Source organism: Portunus trituberculatus, chromosome 14 (genome assembly GCF_017591435.1).
Source record: "Portunus trituberculatus isolate SZX2019 chromosome 14, ASM1759143v1, whole genome shotgun sequence".
NCBI lineage: Eukaryota > Metazoa > Arthropoda > Malacostraca > Decapoda > Portunidae > Portunus > Portunus trituberculatus.
This window is the reverse complement of record NC_059268.1, coordinates 8,767,203-8,779,183: the sequence shown is the minus strand read 5'-3', so window position 1 is coordinate 8,779,183 and position 11,981 is coordinate 8,767,203. Positions and strand designations below refer to the sequence as shown.

The 11,981-nt window shown below is 43.4% G+C and overlaps 1 protein-coding gene across 6 annotated transcripts in view; it reads right to left on the bottom strand.

Annotated features, from left to right (window-relative positions):
* Window positions 1–11,664, bottom strand: part of LOC123503556 (disks large 1 tumor suppressor protein-like) — a 610,283-nt gene extending 598,619 nt beyond the window's left edge. For 2 of the 6 annotated variants that reach the window (XM_045253417.1, XM_045253421.1), the window contains exon 1: window positions 9,820–11,664. In XM_045253417.1, the coding sequence (XP_045109352.1) occupies window positions 9,820–11,449 (1,630 nt within the window). In that variant the 5' untranslated portion in view covers window positions 11,450–11,664. The remainder of the gene's footprint in view (window positions 1–9,819) is intronic. The other 4 variants (XM_045253416.1, XM_045253419.1, XM_045253420.1 and 1 more) reach the window with 4 other exon arrangements.
* Window positions 11,665–11,981: the final 317 nt, after the last annotated feature.

Below are 11,981 nucleotides of genomic sequence, written 5' to 3'. Positions count from 1 at the left end.
TGTCTGTGTATGAACGCATATGTTGATACATGAAGAAAGCGTCAAGGTATTACGGCCTCTCCTGCATTCGCTTGAGTAGCCATAAATGTTGAGTGTACAGGAGGGGAGGAAAGACGGGATCAGCTTAATGTTTTAAAGGAAGGAGGGACAGATGCCTCTAATGTCAAGTGTAGCTTCCAGAGGCGGCAGCGCGTGTAGCAGAAAAGATCCTGATATGTTTACTGCTTCACTCTGATATGGGAGACAATTACATCTTCATGAAACTGTTTGATATAACGGCTATTCATTTCCTATAAGTAAGGATGACTGCTAAATAATAGAAGGAGGAGGAGGAGGAGGAGGAGGAGAAGAAGAAGAAGAAGAAGAAGAAGAAGAAGAAGAAGAAGAAGAAGAAGAAGAAGAAGAAGAAGAAGAAGAAGAAGAAGAAGAAGAAGAAGAAGAAGAAGAAGAAGAAGAAGAAGAAGAAGAAGAAGAAGAAGAAGAAGAGGAAGAAGAAGAAGAAGAAGAAGAAGAAGAAGAACCACTGCCACCACCACCACCACCACCACCACCACCACAACAACAACAACAACAACACCACCACCGCCACAACAACACCACCACCACCAACAACAACAAAACCACGACACCATTCCAACTTGTCTTTCACTCTAATTTCCCCAACAACAAAAAAAAAAAAAAAAAAATGAAGAGTTCCATTTTGACACTCTCTTCCTTGGTCTTCTTTTTCTGCTCCTCTCACTCCGTACTCCCCGCGTCCATTAATAGCCGAAAATGACCCGGGACGACCCAAGGGAGCACTCTGGTAATCTTATGCGACGTGGCTCTCCTTTCAAGCAATTTCTCTCCTCCATAATCACTGCACCACAATTACTCGCGTCTCTTATCACCCACTTACCTGTAATTAATTTGTTCTCCGCTGGTTGAAACTCCATTTATTTTTTCCTTTTTGTCATAGCTGATTAATGATGCTCTCTCTCTCTCTCTCTCTCTCTCTCTCTCTCTCTCTCTCTCTCTCTCTCTCTCTCTCTCTCTCTCTCTCTCATCACAGTAGTTTTATATATGAGGTTCCTTTTTCTAAGTATGTATTTCTGTTAGGATAGCATTATACATATTGCTCCTTTTTTTACTATTAATGTTCTACCCTTTTCTTTCTCTCATTTTCGTTTTATTTGTCAGAGTCTTAATGTTACCCTCCTGATTCTCCTTCATCTTCCATTTTTCACTGCGTCTCTCCTTTTTTTCTTCAACCTTCTTATCTGAGGGTTCTTTTATCTTTTCCACTTTATCCTGAATGCAATCTCATTCACTTCACATTCTCACTTTCTCTCATGTCTAGATACATTAGATAATCCTTAATTTTTCTGCTCATTAAACTAGAAAAACAAATTTGAGAGCGTTAATAATGATGAGCACTACGCAAATCGGCATCTGATAATTTACACGGTGTTTGTGTTTCTTTCCTTTGTCTCTGAATATTCAACATAACACAATAGAGTATAGGGAAATGAATGCTAAATCTGCCTCCCCACAAGTTACATTCTGCATTCTCTCTTTCTACCTTGGTCTAAAGAGAATGATAAACAGTTGGTCGTTATCTCTCCGCTCTGTACTCCAATCCGGGCTTACAACAGACGGCTTATATATTTCTAGACTCCAAACTATATATAGGGGGCGATGGCTCTAATGGTGAGGAATAATGAAACTGACATACCTCACTCCAGCCAACCAAACCAACAGATTCATCCTGAAAATCTTGACAAATCACTCAGTAGGGAGGATAACTCAGCCGACGGGAGAACTGCTCTGAATTCAATTAAGGTTTTCACAATGCTGACAAGACAACACAACCGCTTCTGCGTAAGACTCGACTAGGTGTGCAGCATATATAAATACTTGTACATAAATGTCAGTGTAATTAATTGTTCGTGGAGGAGGATTTGACTTGTATGAGAAATTGCCTTCCCTTGGAGATGTAGACGTAAAAAAAAAAGAACTAAAGGATGGAGGGTTTAACAATGGAAAACATATATAGACCATTCTGAGTTTCACTGTTTTCATCAGATTGCTATGTGATGTTTAAGAATATGATGAGTAAAGCAGAAATAGTACATTAATCGTGCAGACACTCCTTTCCCTCCCATACATGATGGGGAGGTAAACATGGAAAATCTTTATGCATTGCTTCATGCATCATTTATCTTCAAAGACTTGTATGGAATTCTGTGATATGGAAATTTGTTGCTATTTTTTCTTCCTGACCGATTTCGTTCTCAAGAAAAGTGTCTTCTCACTAACCTTCTTTTTGAGTTATGGAATACGTGGGTTATTTTTCCATTTCTATCTTGGAGGAATCACCATCACAAGCAATATATGCTACAAGCAGACGGTGGTCGGACCAAGCCAGCACACCAGTGGGAGCATGTGTATTTATAGTGCCATCTCGTGACGGTCAATTCCATCCAGATGCTTCCCTTGACAGAAGACGCCATCAAAGTTAGGTTCTCCTAGGTAGCATATGAATGATTGCAAACCACTAGACGACGCACGAATATCACCTGCTCGTCAGTCAAACTTGAACACGAAACTCTACGTCCAATATTTCAGTAAACTAACCGCTTAGAAAAACAAAATGAAGAAATAAGAAAACAAATCGTCGCTAGTAAACGCTAGATAACGAAAATCAGCGACTATACATTATCAACAAATTGTGAGCTGTCATTTTTCATACATTTCTTTTCTTCTTTTCCTATGCGCAACTTTATTCTGAATACATGACTCTATATGTTACAAAGACGAAGCATTTGGAGGATGAGGAGCGGTGAAAACAGCCACCGCCACCAATTCACCACCTTTGCATTTCTTTGGTTTTCAAGGCTAAAGTAAAATTTTTCCAACGCGAAAGTTGCCTGACACTCACAAGATAAATATATCATAATTTTTTCCTCGTCTCTTTTATTCATCATTTCAGGAAGTTTTCAGGTTTTACTTTACTGACAGCCGAGACAAATTCATCATATTTTTTTTTTTTTTTTTTTTTTGCTTTTCAGAGATTCTTTATTTTCATTTTGCTTTTACTTGTCGAGTATAATTTTGGCAAGAGAGATAAGTCTAGTAATGGTATTTGCACATCTTACAATGAAGGAAACTATTATTACGAAAGCTTTTGTACCGTTATCAGATAGGGCAAAAACTGAAATCCTGTTACTACGACTACTACGACTATTACTACTACTACTACTACTACTACTACTACTTAACACGGTTCGATTTTTATTGCGTCCGTCAGGGGAGCAACATGTCCACTGCAAAATATATCTCCGGCAAACAACAGTACATGGAGAACACGGACGAGGACAGAGGTAATACAATCGCATGGAACTGCCTGCCCTTCTCGCTCTGGTTACATTTGATCAAGCCCCCGAGAAACCTTACACGTGTCCCTGTCTATTCAGTTCGCTTTACCCCTTTTATTATGAAACGAGTAGAATCCTATCACGGAGTATGAACATTGTTGATTTCCCGTAAAATTCCCTGGCATGGAAAGTCATCACAGCAAAATGTCTGAACCTCTTTCAAATATCGTCATTCCATATTGCGTGTGTTTGTAAGCTTTATATGTTCTGATATTCGCATGAGCACAGGATTTCGTGATATTAACATAATTAAGATATGCAGCACGTTCTTTAAGCACATACTAGATACAATTACCGAGAAACTTGAGTGTAATTGGGGGAGTGTAAAAAATAAAATAGAACAAAAATCTTCAAACCTTTGCTGTGTCAATGAATAGGGCAGTGGTTTGCAAATAGTCCTGCAAATGAGAGGTCCAGTGATATCATTAAAGACATCCCCCCTCCATTCTGTAAGGTTTAGTGCTGCAGCGGCCATTACAAGGGCCGGCCATGCAGGGCTGTGAGGGCGCTGTAATATGTGGCCCATTTCTGCCTAAGAGCAAACTATTATGATCTTTTTTTCCCCTTCATGCTCCATTACTTATCGCATTCCTTCCTCTCAACATATATTTTCATGGCTCTCTCTCTCTCTCTCTCTCTCTCTCTCTCTCTCTCTCTCTTCCACTATAGTATATTAGCATTTTATGACCTATTTCATCTTCTATCCATTCTCCTTGTTCATCTCTGCCATTCTTCTCTCACTGACACTCATCTCTTCCTTTATCTTCGCATTTTTCTTCATTTTCTATACTTATCAGACCTTGATCTCTCAGTGCTTCTCTTTTTGCTTTGTCATTTTCTTTATTTCATCTCTCTCTCTCTCTCTCTCTCTCTCTCTCTCTCTCTCTCTCTCTGTGTGTGTGGGGGGGGGTGAAGGGTGTTTATCTAGCTAGAAGTAAGGGGTGGAGCACAATTTTCTCCTCCATGTAGTAGAATTCTCCGGAAAATTATTATTGTACGCCTTCTCTCCCTCTTCTCTTTTCTCTTTCTTTTTTTTTCTCTCTCTCCCTCTCTATTTCTCCCCCTCGTCTGTACATCTTGCTTTCTGAAGGGTGGTGAGTGGCTGCCTCCATTTGCAATTATGAAACTTCAGTACAATACACAAGCATAGGCTAATGATGTGAGGGAATATATAATGAGAACCTACGATAAACATAAACGACACGGAAAATAATGGGTTATGATTCCGCTGGTGAAAGAAAAGATGCATTTTGCAGTGTGGTGCTCGTAAGAAAATAAAGGAGTAAAATGTTTGTGTGTGTGTGTGTGTGTGTGTGTGTGTGTGTGTGTGTGTGTGTGTGTGTGTGTGTGTGTGTGTGTGTGTGTGTGTGTGTGTGTGTGTGTGTGTGTGTGTGTGTGTGTGTGTGTGCACTGTTCATCCCTACTACTCGGTTGACCTAACATGGCATTTTCTGACCACGCTTGGCCCATCACTTCTGTATAGGAGAGAACGCCGAGGAACACAAGCAAAACCTTTTCATAATTATTATTACACCCTGGCAGTGACAAACGGCGTCTCCCCTTACTACGATCCTTTGTTCTTTCTCCTCTCGTGAAATCACCATTGCGAGCACTCAACGATGGTCAGGAGAAATTAATACATTCTCTTTCTCCCCTCTTTGTTCCGGGCGCCGTAAGGAATATTCACCATCTCCATAACTATTTCTGACAGCAGCCTCGCTACTAAACTTTTGTTCCCACTTTGAAAATTGAGTCTGGGCTCGTTATCAGCGCTACTCAGAAACCCCCGTCTCTCCTGTACTAGGTGGTGGTAATGGGAAAATTTGTGTGTGGTAGTACAAAGGGAAATTTGAGAAACACGCAAATGAGAAATAGAGGGCGCTCTTCTGTGTGTGTGTGTGTGTGTGTGTGTGTGTGTGTGTGTGTGTGTGTGTGTGTGTGTGTGTGTGTGTGTGTGTGTGTGTGTGTGTGTGTGTGTGTGTGTGTGTGTGTGTGTGTGTGTGTGTGTGTGTGTGTGTGTGTGTGTGTCCTGTGTGACACAAACACACACACACACACACACACACACTGCATAATAGCAAAAGTTTCAGACATCAGATAAGTTCACGCTCGCTCATTTCTCGACATTATTTCTGCTTACGAGACATTAACACATCAACGGCCATTTCAGTAAGTACATCTCGATTACTGTAATTCGTGCAATGTTGAAATTAATAGACTAGTATCATGAGGAGCAACACCTGATACCTAACCGGACAGTGGGTGGTTCTGGCAGCAGGTAACACGATGCAGCGATGGAGCTCTTCAACAAACACAAAGGGAGACTCACCCAGCAGGAGTTCACTTTGGTTACCTCTTAGCCACCTCGACGGTTACCAGGAGAGGCGCACCATTCTCTCTCCCCTTACCTGAAACAATGAGAAAGAGGAATTAGCTCGGCCATTAACATTAAACATTACTAACATTAACATTACTAACGTGGCTTGTCCTGGCGAAAAGACTGCGGCATTGCAACACCGGAGTTCACGTTTTTATACACGAGAGATAATGCTTGCACCAATTACAAGATCATTTTAGTTGATAATTAACAACATCTGATGAAAATGTATACTTACCTCTGACGAGAACACATTAATTTCCTTTCCACAATACAGAGGATATCATGTCCTCCAAAACACTGCCGCCCACTTGTGCCTCTCAGCTTCACGTGCCGCTATGCAATTAACCAATGCCAACACTCCACTTGAGACTACTAGCCACATCCATCCCCCAGCACCGCCACGACCCTTACAACACATACCAGCAATATTGTCTAGACTTCATCTTCACCACGATTCTCCGCTATCCACATTCTTTCAGTAACTTTTCATGCACTCACCTACTTTTCGTCTTAAAATTCGGCCGCGGATGTTGGCAGAGGTAGAAACAAAAGTCGAGGTGCGGCAATTTGAATCCAAGCAAGAAAAAAACCTCACTGCCTAACTCAAACACTCGCCAACTAAGAAATTTCCAAGCCTGCGCGCATCTATTTATAGTTCTCTCTCAAACAAAACTCCTGAAAAGCACACGTATCCCCGAGGAGAGAGAGAGAGAGAGAGAGAGAGAGAGAGAGAGAGAGAGAGAGAGAGAGAGAGAGAGAGAGAGAGAGAGAGAGAGAGAGAGAGAGAGAGAGAGAGAGAGAGAGAGAGAGAGAGAGAGAGAGAGAGAGAGAGAGAGAGAGAGAGAGAGAGAGAGAGAGAGAGAGAGAGAGAGAGAGAGAGAGAGAGAGAGAGAGAGAGAGAGAGAGAGAGAGAGAGAGAGAGAGAGAGAGAGAGAGAGAGAGAGAGAGAGAGAGAGAGAGAGAGAGAGAGAGAGAGAGAGAGAGAGAGAGAGAGAGAGAGAGAGAGAGAGAGAGAGAGAGAGAGAGAGAGAGAGAGAGAGAGAGAGAGAGAGAGAGAGAGAGAAACGTGTTAGCCCTTGAAAAACACATCACCTGCCGCTGCCAGCCATGACGAGTTCAAGCGAGACGTACGTGCAGATGGAGCCGCCGAGTCCCCCCAAAAATAAGTGAAGCACCGTAAGTCACGTTGTTTGGGTGGATGGGCGGGGTCGAGGTCGGGGTGGAGGGAGTCAGTACTTCCCGCAGGCTCGGCGCTGGAGTGGTTCGCGTGTCTTCCTTCCACTGGGCCTGGCAGGAAGCACCCCTACCACTCCCTCCTGCCTCCCGCCACCGCCACCACGCTGCAGCCTCTGGCGTATTGACCCGCTGCCCACAGGATGCCGCGATTCTGTACACCAATATAGGATGTTCGCCGGTGACAGGCTGTTCCTTGTTTTGGCCTTGGGTTACAGCGTGGTGGTGGTTGCAGCGGTTGTGGTGGTGGTAGTTCTTTTTGTTTGTGGTAGTTAGTGGTGGTACTCATGATGAGAGACTAAGTTCAATTAAAAGTGAATATGATAACTACAGAAGGAAAATGCATAATGAGTAAGATAGCATCTATGTTAACAATTAAAAAGACAACAACTATAATAATAATAATAACAATTAAAATATTAGAAAAAAATAAAAAAGATAATAACTAATAATAATGATAATACGTGTCACGACTAATAATACAATTGGTAATTACATTTTGCTATTATCAATAATATGTACGAAATAACGTCATTTTTAGTACACGGTCTTGGCTCCTGAGTTGTTCCGGCGGGTGTAGAAGTGCAATGCGTCCATAAAACAAGAATACAGGATTAGAAACTGATAATTTGTTAATGTTGCGCATCAATATGGTCTTTTTTTTATCATTAATTGGCTTAAAACATCGAACCCTATTTGTTCTTGAATAATTCTATAGAATTTAATTTTGTATAAGAAAATATAATTTCAGAATAGTTTTCTCAGCTTCTGGAAGGCTAAATATTTCTTTTTAATATGCATTAGCAAAAGTTTGACTAGATTCAATAATGAAAATTCCTTGCGCAGCTGTCTAATATAACCTCTCAGTGAAGATAACTTTGCTTTTAATAAAGGGGTAAAATATTTCAACATACACACTTGACTCTCTTTCTGACAAGTGAGCTATTTCAAATAATCTTCAGAGATCTGCAGCCATGTAGTACCCCCATTATCTGTAAATGTTCTTTACAAGGCAATGTAGTTTTATATAATAAAGCATAAGAGTAAGTTAATCTTATGTAAGAATGCAATTCTAAAAATTCAAACTTTACATGTAACAAGGTGAGTGATTACGTTCATAACATAAAAAAAAAACCTTGATGTTAGTTAGATAACCGTCACTTGAATACATGAGTTATGTTTTTCTAAACTTCTTCATTTTCCTGTTATTTACATATAAACATGTTTATTATCAGTCCAGTCATATTCATTTACCACTATTTCAAAGCAAATTTAAACTACTATGAGATTCAGGAGGTACTTTTGTTGATAATTAGTACTTCCTCTGAGCCCCATCATTGCTTGCTTCCTTGCTACACTGCCACACTGCCTGCCACGCGTCCAGCAGTGGGCGAGGCTTTTTTAGCCAAGCACAGTAATGTTCAAAATGTTCCTCGGATGCGTCAGTGGCGTCATTATTCCAATAAAGGCTGCTGCTGCTGCTACACTGGGTACATGGAGAATAAACTTTTGAATTTCAAGTTTGACAGTTGTACAATAAAACCTAATTTTTTCAGGTAAACAAAATGTTAACAAATACGATTTATCACACATACTCTATAAGGAAATCACATTAGCTGATAAATGCTTTGCCTGTACTTAATAAAAGTAAAAATATATTTTGCTGTTTTGATTAAATTTATTCTAGGTTACCGACAGTGCAGACTTGATATCCAGACTAGCATCATGTATACACATAGTGTTCGAGCCAGTATCCCAGTAAATAAGTGAGAGATTATTGTTCCTGCCTTGTGCAAGTCCAAAGTGGTTTCAGGTATAGAGAGTTACTTTAGCCAGCCATTGCAGGGATTTAGTTACTGTACAGCGAGGCTACTCAGGTCTGTGTTACGTGTCTCGGGCTTGTGAGGACAGGGACACTTACAATCCTCAGCTTCAGATAGTAAGACAAAAGATATCCTTTTATCTATTTTATTTATTTATTTATTTTTTTTTTTTTTGTCATAGAATGGCGTCTTACGAGGTAAGAAATACGGTATATTCCAATTCACGGGGCATATCTTACCTGCCACCTCGAAGGAGCAAACTAAGTGAATTATGAATTTAATTTTAGGAGCCTTAGCTTGGAAAACTTTCCTAAATATTTTCCCTGAAGAGCGCGTCGCCGCCAGCCGTCACGTGACTCAGGGTAACGAGTCGACTTAAAGCAGAACTGCGACCTGGGGCGGCTCCCTTCTAGTGTCGAGGATGGTGCCCTGGCTTCGAGGGGCGCGGGGACGGGATCGCAGCTTCATCGAGGCAGCCAGTGTTTCCGGGTGGCATCCTCCCTTCATATGATGCAAGCTGACCCCCAGCAAGGCATCTCTACCACGAGGATAGATTAAAGTCTCGTGGACAGGCTTTGCCTTCAGGAGACCAGGAACACTTTTCAATACCAGTGGAAGGTTTGTTGCCTCCCACTGGTATTTTCCCTACTTGGACACAAAGAAAAAAAGAATAATTATATTGTCGGTACATCCAAAACCTTTCTGGTAAATTCTTCTTGAACAAAACAAAACAAATAAAGTAGTCTTTCACAGACTTCTACACACACACACACACACACACACAACATTTCCTGGAGGGGCACACGATGAGTGAGTCAGTATACTGGTTTTCGTTCTGCAAATAAAAGTAAAAAAAAAAATAACGCAAGAAAAAGCAAACAGAAAGCAGTGATTACTTCGTGCTAAATTGTGCTCAAAATTCTGCCTGGCAAAATGTTTAACATCTGGTACAATTGCAGCCACTTACCTTTTGGTTTGCTGTAACCGTGCAGTGCGCAGTACGAGGTTCTCGCCGAGGTAGGTCCTCCCCAGTCCGGTAGCGGAGGTGGCCTGCCTCCCTCCAGCTGGTCAAGTCTGATGCGGGGATGGCTCGGACTGCGAGAGTGACTCCGAGTTTGACGCGCTGGTGAGCCTTGATACCTGGAATTGATGCGGGTCCTGGGCAGGGTGCCTCGGGTCCCCTGCGATGAATAAGTCTGGGTATCCACCTGACCGAAAGGACGGCGGTCCCGACCCGGCACTGTAGTGGGATCGTAGCTGGGGTATTCAGCCCCCAGGAAGGTGGAGACACTGGAACGAGTCGGGATAGACCATACTCCATCTCTGTAGTGGACGCGTTGGCTGGGAGGACTCGATGGCCTGGTCACCTCAGACCGTCTCCCGTAGATACTCTCAGCCCTTGCAGGGGGAGGAAGCAGCTGGTGGTGATACTGTAAAGTCGTGTTGCTGACAGCTGGGGGAGCGGGGAGGTAGTGAATAGCTCCCTCGGAAAAGGGCAATGGAGGTGGTAAGCTGTGGTCGCTGTACGAACTGCGCGAACCACTCTGAGAACTAGAATCCGAGCCACCATATGCACCCTCCAGCACGTCCCCCGGCAGGTAGCGTGGATCCAGTGTTAATACTGGTGCCTCTCGGAGGAGACCTGAGGGTGTGGAGAGTGGCGGCTGTGTAACATGTGGCGTTACAGCCGAAACTGTATTGGTGGAAACATGACTAATGTGTGAGTAATGAATAGTTTTGTCCCAAGTGGGAAGGGAACTACTGGTATTTTGTGGAAGATGTGGTGTTGACCCAGCTGAAGGTACGTAAGCATTGGGATGTGTGTGTCCTTGAGTGTAACAAAAACGGTAACCACTACCAGTAGAGGCTTGTCTGGGAAGTGTGGAAGTCCTGTTATTTTTAGCCTCCTCATCCTCAACCTCAGGTAAGCTGCGTCTTTTCATGGAACAGAGTGACCTCCGTCTATCAGCGGTGGTCGGGTCACGTCGCGGCACATCCTCGCCATACAAGCCACACACACGACTAGCCAAGGAGCCGGAAACACTTTCACAAGGTTCTTGGGCTACACTGACAGCTGGATTCTGAGGCCGTCTGGGGGATATACTCCCCTCACGAACCGGGGGAGTTGGGCTAAGTGATGGGAGCGGTGTGGAGGCAGTCACTGCAGGGAACACATTACTGTCAAAAGGAATAGTACTTCCGTCGCTCTCACTTGCCTCTGACATGGGTGGAGGCTCAACTCTTTCCTCCACTGTTCTGTCCTCCCCCTCACTGGCATCCTCCTCACCCGGCCCAGGGCCACGCCCCTCCCCTTCGGGACCCTCTTGACTGTCGCTGTCATCCTCGCAGGCTGGACGGTGAGCCACTAAGTCAAGAGAAATTTTGGCCCGATCCTGCTCAGGCGGAGAGGTCTGCGAGGCGGAGTCCTGAGCACATGACTCTTTGGTTGAATCTCGCGAGGTGATGATGGACGGCAGGGAGGGTGACGGCCGCGCACGACAGTGTGCGCAGGTTCTCAGATGAGCGCGGCAATGGGCGCAGTGGCGCAAGTGTTTACGAACCTTGAGTAGCCAGACCATCCCGAAGAGCGCCATCATGGCGTGGCAGAGGCGCGGGGACGCATCACACTCCCCCACTGGCGTCAGCCGCTGCCTCGCCCATGCCGCACCGGCACTCAGCACTCACTTCTCACTTCACACGCTCACTACGCACGCAGAAACTGTGCACTTCATTGCTCATTTCTACACAAAATATATTATTTTCAAAGTTTTCACAAAGGCCCTAATTCAATTTCACTGACACATTTGCCTGTAGACCTGCAAAAGTAAGATGTCAAAACCACACACCCGTTCAGTAAGCTCATCGATGGATACATGATAATAACAATAATATAGCTAAAGTAACTAAAGTTTCCTCATTGCTCTGATGGAAAAATAAAACTATTTTTAATGGTGGGTGAATCACAAGAGTATGGTGTCTGAATCACAATAGTATGGAGGTACTACCTTATCTCCAAATCCAACAATCATCCCCTGCCGTCCCGCAACCACACCGTCATTATGACACACTGCCACAAAACCACCTGCCATGTTTGTTGCCCTCAGTCACATGGGGGCGCCACAAGCATCA